This window comes from Malus domestica, chromosome 10 (assembly GCF_042453785.1).
Source record: "Malus domestica chromosome 10, GDT2T_hap1".
NCBI classification, from domain to species: Eukaryota; Viridiplantae; Streptophyta; class Magnoliopsida; order Rosales; family Rosaceae; genus Malus; species Malus domestica.
The window spans coordinates 30,822,826-30,836,884 of record NC_091670.1 but is presented as its reverse complement, the minus strand read 5'-3'; the positions used below and the strand labels follow the sequence as shown (position 1 = coordinate 30,836,884).

At 36.3% G+C, this 14,059-nt stretch overlaps 1 protein-coding gene and 2 long non-coding RNA genes across 5 annotated transcripts; 2 read left to right on the top strand and 1 right to left on the bottom strand.

The window, feature by feature from the left end:
• Positions 1–1,636: 1,636 nt before the first annotated feature.
• Positions 1,637–2,537, top strand: LOC139188487 (uncharacterized). Its single transcript, XR_011571959.1, has 2 exons — positions 1,637–1,777; positions 2,048–2,537. It is a non-coding gene; the product is annotated as an uncharacterized lncRNA (long non-coding RNA).
• LOC139188486 (uncharacterized) lies at positions 1,753–8,089 on the bottom strand. Of its 3 annotated transcripts, none has more exons than XR_011571958.1 (2): positions 7,219–8,089; positions 1,753–2,270 (listed from the first exon to the last, which is right to left on the bottom strand). It is a non-coding gene; the product is annotated as an uncharacterized lncRNA (long non-coding RNA). The 3 variants fall into 3 exon arrangements; XR_011571956.1 differs by lacking the exon at positions 1,753–2,270 and adding an exon at positions 5,659–5,925; XR_011571957.1 differs by lacking the exon at positions 1,753–2,270 and adding an exon at positions 5,950–6,585.
• A 2,637-nt stretch (positions 8,090–10,726) lies between these two features.
• On the top strand, positions 10,727–12,793 carry BHLH10 (transcription factor bHLH3-like). Its single transcript, NM_001300875.1, has 2 exons — positions 10,727–10,878; positions 10,999–12,793. The coding sequence occupies exon 2, from the start codon at positions 11,200–11,202 to the stop codon at positions 12,706–12,708; it is 1,509 nt and encodes a 502-aa protein (NP_001287804.1). The 5' UTR covers positions 10,727–10,878; positions 10,999–11,199; the 3' UTR covers positions 12,709–12,793.
• Positions 12,794–14,059: the final 1,266 nt, after the last annotated feature.

The window sequence follows — 14,059 nt, the reverse complement described above, 5'->3', positions numbered from 1 at the left end:
CACCCCTTCCCATCCCATGAAGTTGTGGGTATCTTTAGAGTGTCACCGTCAGACTTGTGGCCGAGTTCCCGGGTCAGTTGAAAAATCCTGGCCGCACAAGTGGTGGGCATCGGATTCTCCCACCCCATCTTCCACCTTCGTGTGGCTATCCCTCGACGACCTTCTAGTCGGTTTCGGCGCCATAGAATCGAATACTGGAACAATCCCATGGATAGAGTTCAAGAATCTCAGGAAATTTTCAAGAACCCAAAAATCTAAACCATCTTCTTCACCTAAAGCTAACACGAAAATCTAACTCGCCTTCAATTCGACTCCATCTTCTTCACAAAAAATCTACCGGAGTCAAGAATTTGAGAAATTTTTCAAGAACCCAGAAAAACCCCAGATGGAAAAACACTTTCAAGCTAAATAGGAGGGAATTTCAAGAATTTAAGAACAAGAAATTTCAAGAACTTAAAAAATTAAACCTTAAACTTTTTCCCGGGAAGAAGATGATGAACAGTGTTTAATCATCTTCATCTTCTTCTTCTTTTTTTTAATATTTTTTTATTTAGTATTTTAATTCACATAATAATATTTAATTTAATTTGTGGGACCCGTTTAAGTGCCACATCAATGTGGATGCAAATTTCTTCCTTCTTGATCTTGAACAATATTGCACCTACAAAACAATTTACACTTTCGGGTCAAGGCCAAAAGTCTCACGCACCCATGATGAAATGGGGGGGCTTTGGCCGAAGAACCTCCGATGTCAAAATTAGAATTTAGAGAGAAAAATGTTTAGAGAGTTTTTGGAGTTTTGCAAGAGTATGGAATTAGTCTTTCAAAGAAAATGGAGCCCTATTTATAGAGCATTGGGGTGTAATGGTGATTAATTTGGTGATTAATGGATTAATTAGCCTAATTAATTTAATTTATACGGAAGGTTTTGAAGGTTATGGAATGATTTCCTTGTAAAGGATATAGAGTAAAGATGGATGAGATAAATTTGAACTTGTTACTATTTTGGGCACTCTTGACTCGGTTGATGGATGATTCTCCGCTGCTCGCGTGTAGAAAACCCGGTGTGTCTCGAGGGTAATTTTGTTCTCTTCACCTAAAAATCCACATGTCGCCTCTTGATTATTTTTTGGCTCCACAATCAGCACATAGCTGAATTTTTTACAGAATTGTGACGGAATGACCACATTGATTGATTTTCTATTTTAGGGACAATTTTGATGGGGTAGGCCAATTTTAGGGACCATTTGTGATAAAAACCCAAATATTAATGTTGAGAACTTGATAAAAAACTGAAAACCACCAATGTTTCTGTCAAAGAACATTAACTTTGATATTTATATATATATGTTTCACGTGTATTGACTTTGGTATCAAGTTGAGCAAGAAATACATTTCGTTTTTAATTTTGATTTTTAATTTTTACGTTAAAATAAAATTAGGAGAAATACATGAAGGCAATAAAGAATATAAAGTACGGAGGAAATATGGTGTGAGAAATATAAGGAAGTGTACAAAATGAAAACTATTTAAAACCTAAAACTATTTTAATGTTAACTTTATTTCTTTTCTCCTATATATTTTCCTCGTATCTGCAGAAACACAAAGTTTAGAAACGAAATGAATATATTTTCCGTATTTCTCTTCTCCATTTTTTCTCATTGCTTTGCATTTCCAGAGGAAGCATCTAAAAGTGTACGCGGCTGAGCTGCCTTAGTTTACTCTCCAATGTCGAAAGTGGCAAGAAAACTCTATCTAGCAACCGCTTTGGATTAAGGTTCAGCACATGTCCATCACCATAATTAGATACATAATCCTAGTAATTGGTAATAAATATGGTTTGTGTAACTTTCATGCAGCTCACCCCCCTTTTCCTAGGAGTTTCGAAGCTGATGAAATTCCTGTTCAGTATAAATTAAGCTTATCGCACACATCTTATCCATATTTCCATATAGAGAAAGCAGTTTCGACCCCATTTTTCAGTCACCATATAAAACCATGCACGCTATGAAGCTAATGATGCTTATTCTCTTGATCATTTTCGCAGCCAAATTTCCGTCTGATCATGTAGCAGCTTCTGCTCGACCTCTGGGCGGCATCATGAAGCCCAAGACTTTTGGTCCAAAGACGGCGTTCCTACCACAAGCTACAGGTCCAGTGCCACCCACCGGCAGCCCCAATCCATGCACCCCTAGGGCGGGGCGCGTCAACGGCCATTGCAACCGAGTATAATCAACGAGTGGAAGCTCATCGTCGATCGTCTCAAGCACCTGCTCTAATAAAATCACCAGAAAGCAATGAAACGTGCATAATTTGGTGTAACTACACACACACACACACACACAGATATATATGTATAGTTCTCAGCAGACAGACTTGGAAAAGGTTCATGCACAGATTGATCATTTATATTTTTTTTTTGTCAATATTTATATTTTTTCATTCTTGGCCGTGTTTGTATATATTGGTCGTATATATGTATTTTATTGGATTCGGACCCTCTACAATTAGATTCTATGCATTTGCTTATTTTGCTACATCTTGACCATTATAATTAAGTTTTATATTGAAAAAAAATGAAGCTTTATTATATTAACACTCCACAAATTGTTGAATAAACTCCACATACTTAATACACCATACATTTGCTTTTTCAAATGAAAAATTATCTTAATACACCGCACATACTTCCTCATAATACCCTCACACCTCACATTCTCAATATACACCTTACATTTTCTACATGCACCTCATATTTTCTATACTCCCCATATTTCTCAAATCTTATAAAGCTTTTAATTTGGACAAAAAATGCTGACTGGAATTTTGACAAAAGATGCCGCCTGAAATTTAAAGCATATGTGAGTTGTTTTCAATTCCACCATTAAAACCCATGTCGTCTTTTTTTAATATTTGATGGTAATTTTAGTTGTTTAATTCTTCATGTAATCTCTGTGATCCCTAAAAGATGAATACAAATATAGAAGCTTGAATAACGTAGCAAAAATAAGATTAAATAATTATCGATGTCGTCAAAATCACTAAAACAATAAAAAATATGAAGTCTTACCTTATGTGAGGCTTCCAAAACATCGATTTCGTGTTTCATTCGTCAAAAATAATTTTTCTCAATCAACATGTTTTTAATTTCATTGGTTAGGGTTTTGTTCAACAATGGAAGGTCGGAGGGATTTTGATAATTGAAGAAGATAAATAATACATTAAAAGTGATTTGGAGTGTATTTAGAATTTTTTTTTTCTTTTAACCTAAAAAGGTCAAAATTGCCTTTGTATAGTAGGGTAAATAAATTATTTAATATTAAATTTTAATGTGGAGTGCATTCAACATTTTGTGGGGTACTAATATAAAAAACCAAAATGAATTTCCAAACTGACATTTAACCATTGCTGTCAATTTGTGCGTGCCTTCGATCTCTTCGTGTTTTTCTTCTTTCACTGATCTGATCTCCCTTTTTTGTGACTGGAATAGATCCCTAGGTTCCAAACACTAACGTCTGGAATAGATCCAATTTCGCCTGTTTTCTTGTTTTGTATTTTTTATCCTTTAATTATCTTTGATTTACTCAATACAAAGACAAAAACTCCGAATAAATAAATAAATTCAACGACTAAAAAAAGGGAGTATTAAACACTCTCGGGTATTTTCACTTTTAATGAAAAAGACATTTTTACTCTAAAAAGTCACTCATGGTACTATTTTCTTACAGCACCATTTTGTCATTTTGATTAAAACTTAAAGTTTTCAAGTCATTTTCATTAGTTTTCCTCTAAAAAGGGGGAAAATGTTCATCAATCATCACTAACTTTTTAACGGGTCCTACACTATATTTTGTCGATGGGCTTGGAGGCTATTTGGGTTCCCAGTTCTTTGGGTCGGCACATTGGGTGTAGAAGGCCCATTATCCTTATCTTCCTCACGCTTCCGTTTGCTGAGCAGTCTAGGTTGACATGAGGTTTTTTTTCCCCACTATCCTTATCTCCGTCACATTTCCGTTTGCTGAGCTATCTAGGTTTTCGTTTTTGTAATTGACATGAGCGGTTTTTTTTTTTTAAACAAACGATATTATTTACACCACGGAAAGAGAGGTTGGCTAAGCTTTACAATGGACTAACAATAATGTGGTTCAAATATCTTTAACGAGAATCGATCTTAAAACCTCTCACTTACAAGTGAAGAGGAATATCACTAGATTGTAATACTAAGTGGCGTAATTGCCATGAGTTTGTATTAAGATTTTGACGAGAATCAAACATAAAACTTCTCACTTACAAGTAACGATGAATACCATTAAACCAGTACTAAGTGGCGTAATTGCCATGAGTTTGTGTTAAACCTTTGTCTTTTCCCATCGGAAGCTTATGAATGAATATTCAAGTTTCATCAAGTCTCTGTCTGGATTTTGGACTTTTTGGTGAGAATTTTGTGCTTCCAGAAACTCCATCAACTTTAGTTAAGCAGTGAATTCATAGTCTAAATATGAATATGAAGTATCCTCAGGATCTGCCAATTAGGTAAGTAAATTTCTCAACTCTTTCGAGTTTCATCGTTGTTTTTTGTGGCTTAAAAACATTTTTAGGAAGTGGGTAATTTTAGTTGGAGATATTTGATCAAAGATGTTATATTTGTGTAGACATGATTCCCTGAGATGTGTTCAAGTTCACATCTTTAATTGTGATTCGGGTGGTAGCTTGATCCGGTCGTCAAGTTTTGGGAAAAGATTGCGAATCTCTGTAGTAGAGTAAGAAATTTGAGAGTTGTATTGTGAATTTCTCTAGTTTTAGCTGTTTTGTGTTGTTTGAGCTAGTTGTGGAAGAAGAGAAGTTAAGAAGGGTGAGAAATATTGGGTGAATGAAGAAGATAAGGTCATGGTTCAGTTTGTACTAGGCACTGAGGCATTGTTGAGACACCAAGGGAGGTGGAGCCGGGGGCGCGAATTCTAGTCGGAATAGAGAAGCAAAATTGCATTTTTTCAAACCACTAAACAAAAGTCGAAAATAAAAAGTTGGAGGCAATGATGAATCTCAGACCTTCCACTTTTTCCCTGCACATTCCTCTTTTTCCCTGCACATTCCTCTTTTTCCTCAAATGAAGCGAAGGCAATTATGTGTTGCTTTATACATTACATAACAAATTGAATTAAAATTAACAAAAATCGGTTAGCCCCTTGCCTAAGTACGCCTAGATGCTAGCTGAGGCGATGTTGCGATTGTGTAAAAGATGCAGTAGCATAGGGCCCCAAAAGTTTTTCATCCCCCTATATTTTACATATGAGTATAAATTTTCTAATAAAAAAGTGTTTGAGAAAAATCATCATCATATGATTTTATCCATGTTACAACTAATTAAGTGCAGCCTATACTTTTTTTTAAGTGAAGCTTATACTTAATATATTAATTTTTCACTTTTCTCTAGTAATAAAAATACTTGTGTATTACTATCTTTACTTTTCTCTAGCAATAAAAAACTAACTTTTGTATTAGTTTCTTCCAAAAATACAAGTGTATTTCTGTATCTCTCTTTTAGTTATGTTTTTTATTTTATTTTTTTCATGGATGAACTCAAAATCATAATTTCATGGCAATTGAAAATTATTCAGTTAATAAGAATGAGATGCTAATTTAAATTAAATTTGAATGTTGATTGTTGAATTTTATATTAATATATTATTTTAAAAAATTATTATTTCTTAAATACGGAGGGACCTTTTATTAAATTCACACATATCCTCGAAATATCAAAGACGACCTTATGTATAAACATAATTGTATTATGTCATTGCGATAAAGTGCGGTTTGCGCCTTATCTTGTGATGATATATGTATACAGATTGAGAACGACGGAGGTTGAAAGTCCTAGGAAAAAGTTGGAGGCCGTGATCAATCTGAAGACCTTCCACTTTTTCCCTGCATATTCCAGGAGAGTGGTGCTGATTAGGAATATGGTGAACTTTTCTTTCAATTGCCTTAATCACTTTTTCTAAAAGTTTGTGATTTCTTTACTAACATGTTATTCTATTGCAACACATAAAACCTCTCACACAATCTAAACTCAACGAAATAAGAAACAGGTGAAACAGTCTGCACAGATAAATGTATTAAGGATTTCTAAGTCGCCCATAGTGCATGATTAAAGAAAGGCCTTTAGCGCTGCGTCCCAGCACAAACACAACATATTAAACAAACAAATGAAGACAAAAAAAATTTAAAAAACTGACAATGAACAATAAAATTCAGAAATCCCAGGACACAAAATCGCAAATGACATAAAAATTAGTAATAAAAGTTATGAAAAAACAGACACCACTTGACACCACCAAATGGCTTGACGCCAACAACGACCCCAAAGGCAAGCAAAATCCCAAACCAGTTAAGAAAAAAATTAAGAGTCCATTTCCTCTGTCATATTCTTTTCCCCTGTTTTGCTACCCCTAATCCCAAATGTTTCTTCGATGCTCTTTGTCCCGTTATTCTCTCACCCTAATATCTCACCTGCAAAATCTTAATGCTGCTACTTCCTCCCGCCAGCAAACCCTCAACACCCTGTAATGCTATGTTCTTCCAAATCTATAACCAAAAAATGCATGCATAAACACGATAGAAATTTGCGAAAACCCACAACACAACCTAACTAAAAATCTCACGGATCAAAAGTTTCACCCAAAAGAACCCCCCCCCATCTCTCTTGTCAAATGAATACTCCAAAAGAAATTCAATGGTTGACAACAACCCATTTAAAATTGAACCCAAAAAAAATTAAAAGCTTCTGACATTTAAAATTGAACAAAACACAATCCATACATTATAACAAAAACTGCATGCATAAACATGCTAGAAATTCACCAATACCCACAGCACTGACCAAGACCCACAAAATTAGCCAAAAGATACAATATAGGGGAAAAAAGCTAAATCTGGAAAAGGAAAAAAAAAGAAGGGGGCTGCAAATCGAAGAAGTTGAAAAGAAAAGGAAAAAGGGCGTTAAGGGAGTAGCCAAATAGCTTCGAAAGCAATTCAATAGTTGATAACAACCCATTTAAATTGAACCCAAGAAGCTTCTACCATTTAAAATTCAACAAAATACAATCTCTACAGTCGGAAAAAACACAGTACCAGATGCGAGATTAGACGAACTCACCAAAAACTAAAAAACGATTCCATCCAACAAAAGATTCAGGAAAAAGAATAAAAATTATATACCTTGTTGATAAAGAGCTTGCAAAGCTGCAGATAAAAACTGGAAAATTCGAGCAACAACATTTGCTGCAACTAAAAATCAAAGCAGTTCAGAAAAGTACACCCAAAGCTTTAAAAAAATTAAATCACACACAATCAGAAAAATAGAAAATTTACCAGTAAACGTTTGATCGTATCGTTAACTTTTCTTGAAATAAAAAATCAAAACACATCAGAGAACCACGCATAAACCACGAAAAAAATATATATTAAAATCCCATGTGGCAAGAAAACCAAATAACTCACCAAAGAACTTTAGATCACATATCATACAATAATGTTATTGTTAACATCCTCTTCGGTTCTATAAAATCAGAAAAAGAAAATTTGCACAGAAAACCCATTTTGATATTCTTATTTAATTATAAACTCACATCATGTGGCATTTTCCAGATGCAGGAAAAAAGAAGAACAAAAGAATTCCCATGAATGTAACTCTTAAACAACCTAACTAAAAAAACTCACGGATTAAAAGTTTCTCCCCAAAAACCCCATCTCTATCATCAAACAAAAACTCTGAAAGCAACAACCCATTTAAAATTGAACCCAAAAAAAATTAAAAGCTTCAAACATCTAAAATTGAACAGAACACAATCCATACAGTTGCATAAAAAACTTGTAGATGCAAGATTAGAAGAACTCACCACAAAACTATCCACTTTGAGACCAGCAGAGGCGAAGAGAGGAGAGAGCAAACGGCTACGGAAGAAGCGAAGCAAAAGAAGTGGGAAAAAAATTGGACCAAAAGCAGTGAAAAGGAATCACTGCAGAAAGCAGGAAAGAAAAGGAACCGGACAAAAATGTTGAAGGGCAAAGTTGAAATAACAAAAAAGAAGCAGGGGTATTTTGGTCCGCACACTGCCCTAGAACAGTGGGTTTTAGTATATATAAAATATATAAATTAGCTTTGTCGTTAAGCATATTAGCTTTACATTAAACTGTATTTGAAAGAGTAAATTCCTAAAACAAAACGTAACTAGCACGTACGCACCTTTGTAATTTTAATGCAGAGAAGGTGGATCCACTGCTGTCGTATGTTAAGTGATTTTCCCTGACTTGCCACTACTTAATTAAAATTTAGTTTACTTAATTGCATGATTACGATTAACTAATCTAATGTCCCTATCAATGGAAAACAATGTTAAGCTCCCACATAAAAATCCTAGATGAATACCATTAATTACTGTACTGCATAAATTTAGAAGTTTACTAAATTAGATAATACTAAAGTTCTAAAAGCGCTAAGTCGGATGGTTGGCAAAGGTCTATCATGATTATGCATCTTGATGCAAATATAATCTCTACTGATTCATCTCTTCATTAATATATCTGGTAATGTTCTTTTGTAAGTAACTTGCATGCAGCTCAGCCCCCCTTTTCCTAGGAGTTTGCAGCTGAAATTCCCGGGAAATTCATGTTCCGGTGCCGCGTTTCTTAGCTCTGGAAAACAATGTTGAGCTTCCACATAAAAATCCTAGATGAACACCATTAATTACGGTACTGCATAAATTTAGAAGTTTACTAAATTAGATAATACTAAGGTTCTAAAAGCGCTAAGTCGGATGCCTGACAAGGGCCTATCATGATTATGCATCTTGATGCAAATTTGATCTCTACTGATTCCTCTTTTCATTAATATATATGGTATAATGTTCTTTTGTGATGAGTAAATTTCATGCAGCTCAGCCCCCCTTTTCCTAAGAGTTTGCAGCTGAAATTCACGGGAAATTCATGTTCCGGTGCCGTGTTGCTTAGCTCAATAATCTCTCTATAAAAGCTTATCCCACGCATCTTATCTTTCATATTTCCATATAGAGAAAGCAGTAATTCGACAGCATTTTTCAGTCACCATATAAACCATGCACGCTATGAAGCTAGTCATGATGCTTATTCTCTTGATCATTTTCACAGCCAAATTTCCGTCTGATCATGTTGCAGCTGCTGCTCGACCCCCGGGCGGCATGATGAAGCCCAAGACCTTTGGTCCAAAAACGGCGTTTCTACCACAAGCTAGAGAGTCGGTGCCAACCCCCGGCCCCAATCCATGCAAGCCAAAGGTGGGAGGCGGCAACGGTAATTGCAACTGATTATAATCAACGAGTAAAGCTCATCATAGATCATCTCAAGCACCTGCTCTAAGAAAATCACAAGAAAGCGACGAAACGTGCATAATTTGGTGTAAATATGTATATATATAACATGTAATTTGGTGTAGACCTCACAACTAATCCCCATTTTTATAAAAAATGGGAATCCAATCCTTTAAAGATTTCATATATATATAGTTGTAAGAGCATCTCCAGTGGGGGACTCTATATGGGATTGGAAAAGTGGTAGATATATCCCATTTTAGAGTTCCAATGAATCTTTGGAGCTTTATAAAAGAATATCTCCCAATAAGGGACTATATATTTCGGGCTTTATATGGAGCTATATATATTTATTTATGTAGTAATTTGATTAAGTGATGTTTTTTAATTTAATTTAATTTAATTTTTTATGAACTCTTCAACCTAAAAAGTTTAAATTGTGACAAAGTTAGATTTCATCACTAATGAATCGTTTGTTGGATCATATTTTCTTATCTCAAACTCATCCATTGAAAGAAACAAACTCATACTTCGCTCTCTAAAATAATTTAATTTTAACGTATAACACAACAATGTACCTAGCACCAATTGGTAAATTAGTATCATACAATTTTGAAAAAAAATATTTGAAAATTTCACCCATCAATGCCCATGAATGTTAAATCAATTTGAAATCAATCATTAATTAGCCAAATTGCAAGAAAATAAGTAAGAAAAAAAATTAAAAAAAATAATAAAAGGATAGTATAAGTGTATTTGCAAATGGAGGGAGAATGATAGAATTTTGCCCACATAAGTTGCTACTTTTTTGTGGGACCCACTATTTTTTTAGGTTAGATGTAGCCCGATTTTATGCTATCCAATAAAGGAAGTTGCTAGTCCCAGTGGTGGATCTAGCCCCATTTTTCGGCTTATTGGGGATGAAATTTCTTGCTAAGGCTTGAAATGTTGTAGCATCATGGAGGATAAAGCCCCCAGATGCTCTAAGCGAGCATACTTGGAAAAGGTTCATGCACATGTTTATCGTTTATATATTTTTATTCTTGGCCGTGTATGTATATTTTTGTTGTATACATATATTTTATTGGATTTTGAGTCTCTACATTTAGGCTTTGTGCATTTAGAGAAATTCTTCAGTGTGAACTGTTACATCACGAGTCATTATACAAATGATGAGATATGTGTATTAAAAAATTAATAACTTAAAAGATAAAAAGGAGGCTATTTGGGTTCCAGTTCTTTGGGTCGGCCCATTAGGTGTACGAGGCCCATTATCCTTATCTCCGTCACGTTTCCGTTTGCTGAGCTTGCTAGGTTTCCGTTTCTGTAATTGCCATGACTTTGTGTCAAACCCTTATCTTTTCCCATTGGAGGCTTATGAATGAAAATTCAAGTTTCATCAAGTCTCTGCCTGGATTTTGGACATTTTTGTGAGCCAATTTTGTGCTTCCAAAAACTCTATCAGCTTTAATTAAGCAGTAAATTCATGGTCTTTGTGTATGAATATGAAGTATCCTCAGGATCTGCCAATTGGGTAAGTCTAAATTTCTCAACTTGTTCGAGTTTCATCGTTGTTTTTGTGGTTTAAGAACATTTTTAGGAGGTGGGTAATTTTATTTGGACATATTTGATCAAAGATGTTGTATTTGTGTAGACATGATTCCCTGACATGTGTTCAAAGTTCGGAACTTTAATTGTGATTCGGGTGGTAGCTTGATCCGGTCGTCAAGTTTTGCGAAAAGATTGCGAATTTCTGTAGTGGGAGTAAGAAATTTGAGAGCCGTATTGTGAATTTCTCTAGTTTGAGCAGTTTTGTGTTGTTTGAGCTAGTTGTGGAAGGAGAAGAGAGGTTAAGATGGGTGAGAAATTTTGGGTGAATGAAGAAGACAAGGTCATGGTTGAGTCAGTACTAGGCACCGAAGCGTGCCGGTTCTTGATCTCACTGGCTTCCGAAAATGTTTTGTCAGATTTGATTAGGCCGCCGGGTAAATTGGGTGTGCAGCAGGGGCTGTGCCAGCTTGTCAACGGGTCGAATTGGAATTATGCCATTTTCTGGCAGGCTGTTGGCTCGAAATCTGGTGGATCTGCCTTGAGTTGGGGTGATGGGCATTGCAGGGATCCCAAGGATGGTGGAGCTGGGGACGCGAATTCTAGTCGGGATAGTAGTTTGGAGGCAGTGCAGAATAAAGAAGAGGTGAAGAAGCTGGTGGTTGAGAAGCTCCATGCATGTTTTGGTGGTTTGAATGCGGATAATTATGCAAGGAGGTTGGATGGGGTGTCAGATGTGGAGATGTTTTATCTCACTTCAATGTGTTATGCATTTCAACTTGATTCGATTTCACACTGTGGTCCTGCAGAGTCGTATAACTCCAGAAAATCAATTTGGGTTTCAGATGCAGGTAGTTGTTTACATCATTACCAGTCGAGATCATTTTTAGCAAGATTGGCTGGGTTTCAGACTGTGGTGTTTGTACCAATGAAATCAGGAGTTGTGGAACTTGGTTCAGTCAAATCAACTCTGGAAGAACAAAGTTATGTGGATATGGTTAGAAGTGCATTTTGGGAATCTAGTCCTATTCAGCCAAAGGCATTTCCAATGATATTTGGACGTGAACTAAGTCTCGGGGGTCCAAAATCACAATCCGTTAACGTTTCCTTTACCCCAAAAATAGAAGAAGATTTTGTATTTCCTTCAGAGTCATTTGAATTACAATCAGTGGGTACTTCAAATGGATTTCGAAGTGAGGGTGGTGAAGTAAAACTGTTTCCTCAAATGAACCAGATGATGGTTGATGGATTCAATACCCAGACAAGGGTTTCAAGTTCGGAGCTGCTTAAGGATGAGTCATCGACACAAGTGGATGAGCAAAAACCCAGAAAGAGAGGGAGAAAGCCTTCCAATGGGAGAGAAGAACCATTGAATCATGTGGAAGCAGAGCGGCAGAGGCGCGAGAAGCTTAACCAGAGGTTCTATGCACTAAGAGCTGTTGTTCCTAACATATCGAAGATGGATAAAGCCTCTCTTCTTGGTGATGCCATTACCCATATCACCGATCTCCAGACGAAGATCAGAGTCATTGAAACTGAAAAGCAGATGGTTAACAACAAGGGAAAGCAGTTGCCGGTTCCAGAGATTGATTTTCAGGAACGCCACGGGGATGCAGTTGTCAGGATGAACTTCCCATTGGATTCTCACCCGGTTTCTGATGTCATCCGAACACTAAGGGAACATAAAATTGTACCTCAAGAGTCTAATGTTTCCATAACAGACAATGATAAGGTTATTCATACATTCTCCATTCAAACTCAAGGTGGTGATGCTGAGAAGTTAAGGGAGAAGCTGGTGGCCTTTCTTTCAAAATGATCCGACTGTAAAGTTGCTCTTGTAAGTTATTACTTGTATCTGTATGCATCTGCCTGATAAAAACGTGGGTTTTCTTATCGACTAACTGATTATGTTGCATTAATGATTTGTTATATAACTTCAGATTCAGGTTATTGAATGAAGTTGTTTCGTTAATATATGCAAAGGATCTCATGTTAATTTTGAACATGTTCGGAAGATCCACTGAACCTATGTTATGAGTTTATCTCACTACCTGGCTTTCTTTGAAAGGCTTCCGAGTTGCTGTTTTAAAGTTTATGCATGCATGTTTAGATGAATTGGCCCCTAGGCAGCTCTCTATTAAGGGGAGATTCGTACGCGTGACTTGGTCACGTGATGAGTGCTGCAGGCTGATGTGGATATATCCTGGTTGCACCTAAGTTTTTCGCACGTCATCCGATTTGCTATTCAAACTCCAGTTTTTAAACGGAGTTGAGTTTGACTGATAAATATGTACTCCTTGTTACTGGGGAGGCTGGGAACCTTTGGTCATGGCTTCTCTGCAAGTCAAGACTCATAAAGGACTCGATCAAAATCAAGAAAAAGGGAATTTGTTTTCGGTCTATTAAAACCAGCTCATGTGTGACACATATTCGCCAACTGTGTTAAAAATATTGTTGAATTTGACTCTTTGCATTATGCTTTCCTCAGGGCTTGCATCAACCATAAAACAATTTACTTTTTAATTCTTCTGTTCTATATGCCTTGTAACTCAAGGCGGATTCTTGCACGTCACAACTGTTATATGATATGTCCCTATCTGAGTATAATACTCATCACGTTTCACGTCTTTCTCGTAGACTACTATGAACCTTAAACAATTGCTTTGCACTCAAAGTACACATTATGCGACTGTTGGCGCCCAAGTTAGTGTGTATTGATTCATTCCAAATGGACCGCGGTGCCATGGTTAGCCCAAGTCAATTTCAAGCTCAGAATTAGTATAACAGCTTAGGCACTAGTCAAGGGCACGATATTTGAAATTTAAAGAGAGCTTTACAAACTATTGTGAAAACTCATTTTTCACTTTCCAAGGCAATTTTCCTTGAAAATCCGTCTGTAAAATGTTACCAGACGAACCCTAAAGTTCCATTTGGGTATCAGAGATGAGATTCTGTTATAGGAGGACTTTGTTCTCAACTCTTTGTGTTGTTCTTGTTCTGTTTTCTTGTCTACAACTTGGAGAAATGAGGCAATTGAAGGCAGAGCAATGGGCTAAGAACCACGGTGGTGTTCTTGTGTTTCAGTCCCTCCATAGGGGTCGACCTCTCCCCCACTGGCCCTAATCCCTGCACCCACATCCCCGGGCGGAGCTCGGGTATTTGCACCT